At 32.6% G+C, this 13800-nt stretch overlaps 1 protein-coding gene across 1 annotated transcript in view; it reads right to left on the reverse strand.

Annotated features, from left to right (window-relative positions):
• LOC137407193 (low-density lipoprotein receptor-related protein 2-like) overlaps positions 1 to 13800 on the reverse strand; it is a 79870-nt gene that overhangs the window by 25384 nt on the left and 40686 nt on the right. Inside the window, exons 32-40 of the mRNA XM_068093795.1 lie at positions 13104 to 13217; positions 11587 to 11757; positions 10485 to 10711; positions 8611 to 8770; positions 5961 to 6191; positions 5233 to 5447; positions 3123 to 3303; positions 1423 to 1484; positions 49 to 177 (exon numbers count right to left, since the gene is read on the reverse strand). Of these exons, the coding sequence (XP_067949896.1) occupies positions 49 to 177; positions 1423 to 1484; positions 3123 to 3303; positions 5233 to 5447; positions 5961 to 6191; positions 8611 to 8770; positions 10485 to 10711; positions 11587 to 11757; positions 13104 to 13217 (1490 nt within the window). The remainder of the gene's footprint in view (positions 1 to 48; positions 178 to 1422; positions 1485 to 3122; positions 3304 to 5232; positions 5448 to 5960; positions 6192 to 8610; positions 8771 to 10484; positions 10712 to 11586; positions 11758 to 13103; positions 13218 to 13800) is intronic.

The raw sequence follows: 13800 nt of genomic DNA on the forward strand, positions 1-13800 counted from the left end.
GGGGCTCTTTTTTTCAATTCTACTAGAATGAAATGGCGGACAACTTACGACATATGTCAAGATTCTCATCCGAAAGATCTCCGCAATCGTTGTCATAATCACACACCCACTTTTTGGAAATGCAGAGTCCTTTGGTACATCGGAACTCTGATTCTGAACAGTTCCTGTAGCGGGTGGCTGAAGTAGCAGTAACAGAGATTAATGTTAACATGTAGGTACAATACTATTGGTCAAGAGATAAGACGAGACTTGACCTCACCAAGTTCATAAAGTCCTCCTAGATGCCGTTTTATGCTGCCACTTCTAGTGAGTTTATTGGAACAAATATCATGTTTTGCCAAAATTCACTTGAAAATAGTTTTTTTATGTTCAGGTGTATTAGTATAAAAAAAGCTAACAAACTTTTAATAAAAATAACCAGCTGATGAAAATATTGTAATGGATGAAGTAGTAACTGAAAGTTAAGTGAAAGCAAGTCTTTTGTTCCAGTCGTGAAAGGAAGATTCAAGAAACAGCTAAACCTGGCAGACCAGACTTGAGAACACTTGGTTAAGCACGTCTAAGACAGAGAAGCTGTTTAATAACACTGATAACAATTATTGTAGTTATTTTTAATATTTATAGATAATATTTTGTTAATATTAATTTACGGTAAGTGCTCTTAGCTATGATTTGTTTCAAAAAACGAACTGTGAGATAATTTTTTATTTGTTCAAGAAGATGTTTCGAAGCATTGGAATTTACACTGAAACAGCAATTTATAAAATTTCAAATTGACCGCAATTGATTTTCTAACAAAACGGCTATGAAATACATTTTTTCATGATTGAACTACTGTGATACAATAGTTTGAGTGATGCAGAAACTAGCTTTTAGCAGAACCCCAAAAACTTGAACAAAATGTTTTATTCAAAATAAAGAAGCAGTAGAATCAGACAATGTTCAACGTTGCTTCTACCGATCAAAGACAAGGACCCATTGAAGTGGTTTAAAACTCTTTGTTACTAATCTTTTTAAAAAATTTAGCAGTATCTCAGGCAATCTTGTTCTTGTTATACACATATAGAAACTGTCTGGTGCTATCAACTCTGGCTGACCGCTGACTACTAGCCACAGATCTTCACGATAGACACGGAGTAATAACAGCAATTTTCAAAGCATGATGTACTTTGTGACTGCGTTTAACCGCAGATATTACACTGATTAGGGTAGCACTCAGTCAACAGCGCAATAGAGAATGCAAACAAAAATAAAGATATTCAGTCAGTACAGTTTAAACTAAAAAACTCCCAAATGCATTTAATATTTCACATTTTAAAATGATGCAGCTTACACAATGATTGTTCAACAACTAATTAATTGGAAACAGCTGGTCAAAATAAAATATGAAATAAAAGGAGAAATAGAGTAATAGAGACTTACAACAGTGATCAAGAAACTCATCTGATCCATCTGTACAATCAGTATCAAAGTCGCACTCATAGCTGGAGAAAAAGGAAAACATAATAAAATGTATTTTTTAGCTTTAATTTTATAACAGTAGTTATAGTTCTAGTCTTAGTTTTTATAACATTTTTTTATAGTTTTTAATAGAGTTTCTCTCTACCTTTGTACACCACAAATATCTTTACGTAAATCTATCAAGTCTTTCATTAACTAATGATTAAATACAGTAGATGCTCCTGTAACATAAACCTCTTATAACACAAATTCTATTTGACATAAAGAACGTATGTAAAGCTTTTGTTTCGTATTACGTAAGAAATTTTATATAACGTAAAGCATCAAGTCGATGCAAGTTTGCAAACTTGATTTGAATAATCAGATTCACATATTTAGCCTTAAGAACATTGTTTTCTATCTCGATGCATTTGGCGGAGATGGAGTGGGAAGGAATGGAATGAAGGATATGGGTATTTCTATCTTTTGTTTTCTTTGTGACGTCATTCTATCGTTGTTGGCCATCTTTGTAAACAACTTTTATCGTTATAAACACAAAACTTCTGCAATTATTTTTTGAAAATGATGCTTTTGTTTGCAATTTTTATTATGATATCAAAACAACACCAAACAATACTATTAAATAAGAGAATTACAATTGTTTTTTACAAATATAGTGGCTTTTTTGTGAATAAACGCATGTGCAAACGGCTTGATGACATCACAAAAAACGATATGTAGCCAGATAGTCCAGCCGCCGTGGGAAGTTGTCAGGTGTGCCGATAAAGCACTGAGAACACAGACACACAATTGTTCACAAGTACCTAAAAGCGGTCATAAAAGTCTCTCATTAAAAATATACATATAATTTACGCAGCTTGCACTTACCCAATTAGTATAGTTCATACACGTACAGTACCCAATCAATCAGAATCAAGATATTACTTAATCAATATTGTTCATGCACTTGTCTAGTGCTGTAGGTAACTCAACATATACAGTAAGTTTACTTATACAGCCTGCATAGTGTAATTACTTACTTAGCCAAAATAGTGTAAGTACTAAACTAGCCTACATTAGGAAGGATACTTACACGTGTACTTTAATTTATCGAGTAAATGTATCAACTTTTTCTGTGCAGCCATGTTGCTTGCAGAAGAACAAAATTTAAACAATGCAAATATAGCACTGGTACTTGTCAGATTAATGCAGTTTTTTTATTTGTTTAACAAAAACACCCACACCTAGCAAAATAAAATACAATATGATCATACTTGCATGGCAGCCCTCAGTGACATACAAACTTGGTCAAAACAAATACAAATGCATAAATACGCTTTGATTTACTAAAAGTTTTGTATATATTTATGGGTGAGGGGTTTGATACACTTACCTAACCAATATAGTAAACGTAGTTACTTATCAAAAAAATAAATGTAACTACTTAACAATGTATTGAGTTTACTTACTTATCCAACATAATAAATGTACTCACCTAACCACTGTATGCAAATTTACTCATCTATCCAACCCATGTAGCAAATGAAATTACGTAGCCAATGTAGCGGTTTCACATATCTAACTACTATTAAAAATATACTTACCTATCGAATAGAGTGACTGCACTCATCTAGCAAACAAAGTAAATAAATTTACCTGGTGAATACAGCGAGCGCACTTACCTGGCTCTAATACACTGTCCATTGTTACACGTAAAGTCTCCCACCGGATGGCACTCAGGACACTTGGTTGTCTCATCTGAGTTATCTCTGCAGTTGTCTATTCCATTGCAGACTTGCCATTCTGGAATGCACCTATAGTTGGACTCGCAAGAGAACCAACGAAAGGGACATTCTTGAGACTCTGAAATTGTGGAGCAATATTGTAAAAGGTTAATATTTGTTCAACATATATCGACATAGAGGCAACATATACCCACATAGAGGTAACATATACTGACATAGAGGTAACATATACTGAAATAGAGGTAACATATACTGACATAGAAGTACCATATACTGACATAGAGATAACATATACTGACATAGAGGTAACTTATACTGACATAGAGGTAACATATACTGACATAGAGGTACCATATACTGATATAGAGGTAACAAATATTGACATAAAGGTACCATGTACTGACATAGAGGTAACTTGTACTGACATTGAGGTAATGTATACTGACATAGAGGTAACATATACTGACATAGAGGTAACATATACTGACATTGAGGTAGTGTATACTGACATAGAGGTAACGTATACTGGCATAGAGGTACCATATACTGACATAGAGGTAACTTGTACTGACATAAAGGTAATGTATACTGACATAGAGGTAACGTATACTGACATTGAGGTAATTTATACTGACACAGAGGTAACGTATACTGACATAGAGGTAACGTATACTGACATAGAGGTTGAGTAGAAGAAGAATAATAGATACCTAATGCGTATATATGTAGATTCACTGCAGAAAACTATTGGCCAAAAACATGTGCTTTTCATAAAACCTCTACATAATACTACAGTGCCCGACTATCTATCTTATACATGTATATGTTTATATATTTAACACTCTTTTCTCTTTGGCAAATTTTTGTAACTACAGTCCAGGATTTTGGTTATTCATCTCGTAGAGTTTCAATTGAGCCCCTATTTGTTAAATAAGTTCGGTAAGTGCTAAGACACATGTGGTAAAAACAGGTTCGTAAACAAATAAGTAATAGAATTTTAGTTAAAAGTTTACTAAAATACATAAAGAAACTTCTTTCAAGTATGTATTTAGTAAACTCAAGTCATATAAGTTAGATTCAGCAATTATGTTACACGCTTGTCTCAAAGGTAAGAACTCTCTATGTAGTACATTGTAATATTACATTGTTTTGAAGATCAAAACCATCAAAAGCAATAAAGTTAGTGTATAGGTAACTATATTTACTAAGGTTAACATATTGTTTTGGTACTATTTTTTAACGATTACGGTTTTGATAATATTCACCAGGCATTGAATGCATTAGGTAATTACTATGGGTTTTTATACCACTCTATATGTCTAAACAATATGTTTGTTTAACGTGATGCAAACACTGAAACGCACTAAAATTGTATAATCGTTTACCAAATATTTTTCATTGTAATCGTAGCAAAACAGACTATATTAGTCATTAATTGCTAATGATTTCACATTTAAACTCCTTTACAGTTTTATTTTTTCTTCAAATTTACTTCAACAAAACACTTCTTTCATGATATAGAATTTAAAATCTGTAGTATTTTTTGAAAAAGTTTGAAAACTTTTTCAGTTGTTTCCTTTTTTCTCTTAATTTCTTGGAACTGCGCAAAAGCGCTTTTATCATGATATGAAATTTGAAAGTTAAAATGGTAAATGTTGTATATGTTGAATAAAACTTAATTTTCTGTTCAAAGACTTTTTTATTACTCGGGCAACGAAGGGCATTCAGTAGTTTACTATAAAATTTATGGCTATTGACTAAATGCAAAATGAGTAACAATGTTGTAAATAAACTTTTTGATTTTGAACAAAGGGTCCAGTTTATTTCACACCACTCTGACACTTTTTGTTGGCTGTATAGGCAGCTAATTTTAGTCTACTATCTAGCAGGTTGCAAACTAAAAGTGGTCACACATAGAACGAAATACTTAACTAGTATGGAGTTGAGAAGACTTCTAAGAACGTTAGAGTCGATGTTTTTTATAATAATCACATTTTCATGATTTACGTTATAGCCATGAGTTAGTAGAATAAAAACAAAAGCTTACTGCAATTAAGTACTGCGTCATTTTCATCGCTACCATCTCCGCAGTCATCATCCAAGTCACAAACCCAGGTCTGAGGAACACAGGCCCCATTGTTACAAGTGAACTCTTCAGCAGAGCAAGTTGGGTTACAGTCATTTTCATCTGAGCCATCAGAGCAGTCGTTTTCCCCATCACATTGGTAACTCTCAGGAATACATGTGTCGTCGCTGAGGCACCTACAGACATGACATGTGACATGAAGGACATCTGATCTCAGATATAAACAGGCAGCTGGTACACCTACAGACATGACATGTGGCATGAATGACAGGTGAAGTTTCATAGGAACATGTGGCTAGGAGCAAGTACAAAAAGAATCTTTAGGGTGTGCATCTAAAGGAATATGTAGCTGCAACATTTCAATAGACAAACCTAACTACTTTACCTAATTTTTAAATTTGTCAATTTCTAAAAATTGATTTTTACTGAGATCGTAAAAATTAAAATAATATAATAATATAATATCAAACAGTTTACTAGTGTTATGCTTAAAAAATTGTCAATTTTAGGGCCATTTATAAAGACAAATTGCATTTTGGCTATTTAGACTTTCAGTCACTTTGTTTTAAGATGGGGCAGATGCAGCTAATCTCACTCAAGAAAGAGTTATGCTTTTAGCAACTGAGGCTTTAATTCTTCAATAAAGTAACAAGCTGCAATAGCAACCAACAATAGTGTATACAACATACTGGAATTGCAAAGTGGTGCAGCCAGTACAGAAGTCTCCTTCATCAGAATTGTCGCCACAATTATCGTTGCCATCACACAACTCCCATGGGTAGACACAATTGGAGTTGTCACACTGGAACTGAGAGATAGGACAAACAACTTTAGGACAGTCTCGAGGTTCATCACTTCCATCCTTACAATCGTACTCGCCATCACACATCCAGTATCGAGGAATACACTTGTCGTCGCTCCTGCAAAACAAGCACTTGCAGCAACTACTCATCTGGTGTCACTCGGTGTCACGTTCTTGCTCATATCTTTATGATTACTTATATGTGCATGTCATTTGATGACCCTATTTGCTATAAAAGCAGCAACATTAGCAAAGCAAGTTGCAAGTTTACAATAGAGTAGGTCTGGTATCATTGTGTAATTCACCAAATGTCAGGTGTTGTTCCACCCATTCCGTCATCAGTGTGTCACTTTGTAGAGCTTACAGCATCAATCAGTGAGCTGTGAGCACTGATTGATGCTGTGAGCATAAATCATGGTGAGCTCTACAAAGTACTCACAGTGTCCACCAGGTAACTCCATGGTGATACTTTGGGTCACCTTTGAGTTTACCTGATGTTATGAATACTACTCAGTACAGTTTGCAGTGAGTAAAGCTAGAGTTATAACTGATACTACATATTCCGTTCTTATAAGAAGCCAGTATAATTAGTCTTTCAACTAATATATTATAGCCGGATTGTGACCACATATATATGCATACTTCTTGCTCACATAACCAGTGAATTGTCTGTGATTACCTAACGTTAGTCAAGTTTCTAACTGTTCAAGTGGTTCAAAGTGTGAGTGCTCTCTTACCAAACCACATTTCATTATTTTCCTAAGGCTAAAGCGTTTAGGCTTTGTGTAAATGTCAAAATAGTACCAACGAGCTAAATTGGAGAAAAAATTCCAATATTTTGAAAAATTCGGTTAATCAGCCAGTGTTATAACCAATTATTTTTATTACTTCAACAAATTTCTTTAAAAGTACTAAAAAGGAATACTATGACTAATCAGATGGCATAGAATAAAGGATTACTCAGTCAGTAATAGCATATAATCATTAACTCTATTAAAGTTGACTACAAAACCTAGGAAAATCGATGTGATTACAATGATTTAAGGAAAGAGCTTTTCTTGAGTTCTTATAATGATGCTCAGTTTTTAATCTATATATATATCTCAATGTTTTGTCTTTTGTCTTTTGTTGGTCTTTTGTTTTCTGTTGTCGGTGTGTCCAGCTATAGCTATTATCTAGCAATGAAAATTCTCCACTGTAGCCTACTGGAATTGAATTCGCGACCATTGCAATTGCAAGTATACAAACACACACCTAACCACAAGGCTGAGTCGTTCCTGTTTTATTTAGCTCATCTACGGTATCCTTACCCTGATTAAAGCCAAATATGTACATTTTATTATGAACTAATAATACCTTTTGCATTTGTTTTTCTTTTGAAATTGTTTTAAAAGCCAATTTAAAATACATTATTCATTTTTCTTTATTTGTAATTTTCAATTGTGCCATTTTAATTTTAAATGTTTTGTCGTAGTGCAACTATAACCGCACAATTTCAATCTTCAATTTCCAGTTAGCGCCAACTAGAAAATGTTTCCATGGACAACCTCAAGTAGGAATTGCCTTTACAAACTGTCTCGGTGGGCAAACAAAGTGCTGTCATGCGCTTCACTGATGTATTTTATTTCGATATTTCATTTTTACATTTGCACCAGTATCGAGGGGTACCAATGCCAACATATTCAAAATTTTGATCAACTGCATTTGCAGAGAGTATAACTGTTTTACAAACACACTTCTACGAACTTTTTTTATTATTAATTCAATATATTGGTGACTTTGATTTTGTTTTTTGTCTGTTCGTTGTAATTGTATCAGTTCACTTTTCATTGTAACTAATAATTTTTGTAACAACTACTGGCTATGTTTGTATTTATGCTCATTAAAAACTGATACAGACTGAAAAATACATAAATAAAATAAAAATGTGAAACCATAAAAAAGATACTACTTGGACATAATGTGATTAAGATACATTACACACTTAGACTTAAAACAGTGTTTGAATAGATTCACTCTAAATTTTATCATAGACAGACATTCTGAGGGTAGTTTATCAAAACTAAGATTGGTGTGGCTTCTGATGTAATTAGCCTTAAGCTTTTACTGGCTAGGCGGCAGTAATATAGTTGTTGGACAGACTCCTACTCTGAAATTTCACTAAGTTTCGTAGCTGATTTTACTACCCTTGCTATTAAATTCTTTGAGTCATACTTTACTTTACTTTAAACTTATGATACGAAGTTTAAAAGTTATGATAGTAAAGCTGTATACGTTAAATAAAAATAAATTTTCTGTGCAAAGAATTTTTTATTACCTGCGCAACACCAAACATTCATCTAGTTTCTGATAAATGGTAAAAGCATGTTTCTTAGCAACACACTAAACGGTTTATTGCTAACCATTACTTGTTAACTTTGCTTCAAGAGTTTAGAAGTTTACAACTGAAGAGAATGCCGTACAAATTTAATAAACTGCCACCAGTTGATCCTTGCAAACACTTCCTGGAGACTCCTAATAACTATAGTGTTGCTTACCTGCCGCATTGGAACTCAGACGAATGACACTGACTCAGACATGTCATGTTATCAGGCTGTAATTGAAAGCTGTTAGGACAGTCGCACTTCCTACCTCCATCAGGTGAGAGCAAGCAGAGATGGGAGCAACCACCATTGTTTATTTTACACTCATTTACACCTGTAAGGGGATGACAACTGTTTGCATATTCCGTATTAAAATTATATTCATTTTAAATAAATTGCACTTGTTACTAGCCCTTAATAGAATTCAAATTAAAAAGAAAGGAAAACAGATTTTCAATATAGTTAGAAATTTATAATTTCATAGCTCGACAATTTAAGGAATTTATATTTAATATATTTTATAACAATTCAAAAAGCAGGTTGTAAGAACTCATAAACCTTGCAGTGAAATTGATCCACTCCGATATTTGTGTTGAATGTTAAAACTATAATGTATTAATGTAAATATTTTTAAAACAATAAATGCTATTTTTCCAATTTTTTCTAGAGCATAAAAACCAATAGAAATATTTAAAGTAATTACAGATAGGGTTAAAACGAATGCATCATAAAACATAATTTTCAAGATTCAAATTATTTACAAGATACTTAAGTCAAGTAAAAGGTCTTGTGTTACTTTAACTCAGAGATGAGCGAACAAGAATGGAGACTCAGCAAATTTCCAATAATTTTTAGGTTTCTAATCTGCCCTTCAGCCAAAGTATCCAAGTTAGATACAGAAACTAGATTATATGGTCAGGTTTTTGTAACATAATCTTTATAATTATTTTTAGTTATTGATAAATTATTATTGCTATTTTGCTAACAAACATTAAACATTTTTATTAGAGGTTGATTCGCAACAAAATTCAAGTTACAGTTATTTAGTACCAAAAAAGTTACCATGTCTTACTCTACTGTTTTGTAGCTGCAAAATATGTGAAAATGTGCTTACAAGCTCCTAAAAGCTCAAAAACTAACAGTCCACCGCAGCCATCATGAAAACGCTGCAGATCGGAATCCTTTTTCAAAATGGCTCAAATGTGGCGTAAATGAACACGATGGCTTCTGTTTACACTCTCATGCAACCTCATTCATCAAAATATTTTCACAAATATACTTCACGCATTCAATAAAACCATGCTTATTGTCATTACGCGTCTACTACATCATACTCATAATGCTGTCACTTTGAGCACTGATATGTTAAAATCTACCGTAAATAATTCATTGAATTTTTTAACCTTAGCTCGAAGGAGTGCACGTCATACTCTGATAAACATGATGAGCCTGTTTGTCACCTGTGATAGCCGAAAATTGCTACAGAAATTACCTGCGCTGTTTGGCAGGAAGTGTGGGTCACATGATCAGATTACGACTAGACAATTAGACCAAGCCAAAACGAACCTGGAAAGTAGCGAGCATCTATATTTGAAACGGGCTTTTCGGTAAAACCCGAAGTGTTTGTCTTAACCTAGTGCTACGAGTCGTTTTATCTTGAGCCTTTCATTGGCCTTTTAATTCATGTAATAACACCCCGTGTCAAAACGATAACCAAAATGTTTGAGAACGTCATCAAAATAAAAAGATTCTAAACTACGGCACTTTCGTGATGGCTGCGATTAGTTTTTGACCTTTTAAAAGCTTGTAGTCACATTTCCACATATGTCACACCTACAACACAGAAGAGTAAGACATGGTGAATGTTTTGATACCAAATAACTGTAATTTGCATTTTGTTGCAACTAAACCTTTAAGAAAAATTCAATGTTACGAAACAAATAAAAAATTTTGCATCTTTTACTTTATTAAACAATTTTTCATTATGTTTTTTCAGTATAATAAATCAACGCAAATGCTATATCAAGTGTGCACTTTAGAACACCAACCATCAGTGGGCTGCTTTTGTGGGTGCCAGACTCGTATATCAAATGGAAACTGAAGGGTCGTTCGGAGGAGAGTCAGATTCCCACCATCGAATCTGTTTGCTTTCTCTACAGACTTTTTGTCACCGTCTGTCCAGTAGATCCATTTACCAAACGCGTCTAGAGAGTGTACAAAGGTTGTTGCTTCTGCTTCTATGATGTGACGCTCGGTGCCATCATCGCTGACATACCTACAGAAGCAAACAGCAGCATTTATGAATGAAAGGTGCAATAATTGAATTTTTTTACAAGTAAAACTGACAAAGTAAATCGTTTTTAAAGAATCAAGTAATGATCCAAGTTTATACGCAATTTCGTTACATAAACACAAAAACCGTTTCTTTTTTGACAATCGCTATGAAGAATAGGTTTTAGGTAGCAAAACATATATCTTCCTTTTTTATGGTTTACTTTACAATTAAAAGCAAAGCAAAAGAGCATAGTTTTTTAAATCAGCTATTTGAAAATATATTAAACATGTTTAATATATTTAATATGTTATTTAAATATTTAATATGTTTAATAAAATCTTTATAAAATGCAAAGTTATCAAAAAGTAAACTGCAAAAGCATAACTTATCAAATTATTTAATATTGTTAATATTAGAGCGCTTTGCATAAAAACTTTATTCATGAGACGTAATAATATATTAACAATCAAATGAATTATTTCATCACAAAATAAAGGATATGCTTCGGTACATTTTCACCAAATAATTATTTGTACCCTCCAAGTAAACAATTTCTTACAAGAATCTTCTTCAGGGTGTTCATCTTTTTAGAAAATTTAATATTTATTATATTTATTATTTATTATATTTATTATTTATTATATTTATTATTTATTATATTTTTATGTGCAAGTTTGTAAAACTGAACTTTACAGAAAGTTGCAAATAAATTTAGTTCCATATTTTTATTTGCGTCGTTACAATAGCTCAGTTTGTTTAAGCAGCTATGCAGTAGATTATATATATGTACATTATATCTCTTTGTTCAGAAAATGAATAAATTTAACCATATTGATGAAGTTACCAAAAAGAGTTTAATTTCACTCAGATCTTACCCGATGTAGTTGAGATGCCCGTCAGCCCACCAAATTCTTTTTGTGCTGACATCGACAGATAGGGAGATAGGCATGACCACCCGATCACTTATGATCATGCGTCTTTTTGATCCATCAAATCCAATCTTGGCTACGTAAGCATTCAGTCCAACATCAGTCCAGTACAGGTACCTGTGTGAGCAGTTCAACAGCTGCTGTAGTTCTATATGTATAAATAGCCAGTATACACTAGAAAGAGAAAGTCTATAGAGTTCTGTTAACATAAATACAACATATTTATTTTAACAGACGGCTGTACAGACATACATATAGACTTCTGTAAGTATATTTGTATAGCAATGATCTTTGTGAGTTTACTGGTTTTACCGCAATAAGAAAAATGGTTCTACAATGTACTACTTACTACAATAAAAAGTGACACCATGTTAGTATAAAAACAAAAGAATGCTTATTTTAACAGGAGGCTATTAAAATAAAATACAACATATTTATTTCAACAGATGGCTGGTAAAATAAATACAACATATTTATTTCAACAGAGAGCTGGTAAAATAAATACAACATATTTATTTCAACAGAGAGCTGGTAAAATAAAATACAACATATTTATTATAACAAACATGATTTATTTTGACATGAAAGGTATTCATTTTTGCTGACATGACAATGTAGGGCAGGTTAGCTTCTCTCTCGCAGCAGTTTGTAACTATGCCTCAAATTGAAACTTATAATTCACCTAAAATATCAGTATATTCATCAGATGCATTAGTGACTTGACTAAAATGTGGTTCTTTCCATGTCTATGTTGCTTGCAATATAACTGCAACCAACATAGACATACATGTAGTATATGTATGTCTATGTTGCTTGCAATATAACTGCATGCAATATAGACATATATGTAGTATATGTATGTCTATTTTGCTTGCAATATAACTGCAACCAACATAGAGATACATGTAGTATATGTATGTCTATGCTGCTTGCAATATAACTGCATGCAATATAGACATATATGTAGTATATGTATTTCTATGTTGCTTACAATATAACTGCAACCAACATAGACATACATGTAGTATATGTATGTCTATGTTGCTTGCGATATAACTGCATGCAATATAGACATATATGTAGTATATGTATTTCTATGTTGCTTACAATATAACTGCAACCAACATAGAGATACATGTAGTATATGTATGTCTATGTTGCTCGCGATATAACTGCATGCAACATAGACATACATGTAGTATGTGTATATAGTAGCGATCTTTGTGATTTTACTGGTTTTACTGCAAGAAACAAGATTGTTCTACAATCCACTATCTATTATAATAAAAGTTGACACCATACTATTATAACAATAAAAAAATGCTTACTAAAATAAAATTGATATACATCAGCAGAACTATGACTTTGGTATGGAAAAAAATTAATCAGGCATAAAAATTTTATGTCTTGACTGACTGGCATACAACAACACACGTTCATGGTAAATTGCAGACTAGCATTACCTTGAGGTAGAATCTGACGCTAGGGCATATGGCAAGCTAATATTTTGGTCATTTGCTATGAATGTTCGTCGATTAGTGCCATTCAACTCAGACACAATGATCTCTTCGAGACTCCTGTCAACAGCGAAGCAAAGTTATCCAAAAGCAAACAAGAAGATGTTATTGAAATATTTAGTATTGTAAATATTACAACATAAGAATTATGCATAAAACTTCATTGATGAGAGATGATAAGATATCAGTAATTAATCACGCTATTTGTGTAACACAATAAAGAGAGCAATTTAATGAAAAATCCTATTAAAATAGCGCTTGTACAATTGAAATAAACAGCATTTTAAAAAATCCAATTTATTGTTTGTTTAGAAAATTTAAATGCTTGTTTTTAAATCTGAACAACCGTGGATGTTGAAAATAATTAAACTGTTACCCATAACATGCATTACTATTATGGAATTAAATTTTGATCAAACTGCTACATTGTTGACCTTTAGATTTTTTGCAGCAAATATCATTCTCACAGTAAATTGACTTCTCAGTTCTTTTACAACATGGTAGATCCTGGCTGGCACTGCTGCATGTTTTGGTTATCATATCACCAAGAATTAAAGTTAGCTTTAAAAAACTGGCTCTACACAGTATGTTATTTAAAAGTATTCTACTCGTCTATATAAAACCACATTCAATTATTTGAAAA

This window comes from Watersipora subatra, chromosome 10 (assembly GCF_963576615.1).
Source record: "Watersipora subatra chromosome 10, tzWatSuba1.1, whole genome shotgun sequence".
NCBI classification, from domain to species: Eukaryota; Metazoa; Bryozoa; class Gymnolaemata; order Cheilostomatida; family Watersiporidae; genus Watersipora; species Watersipora subatra.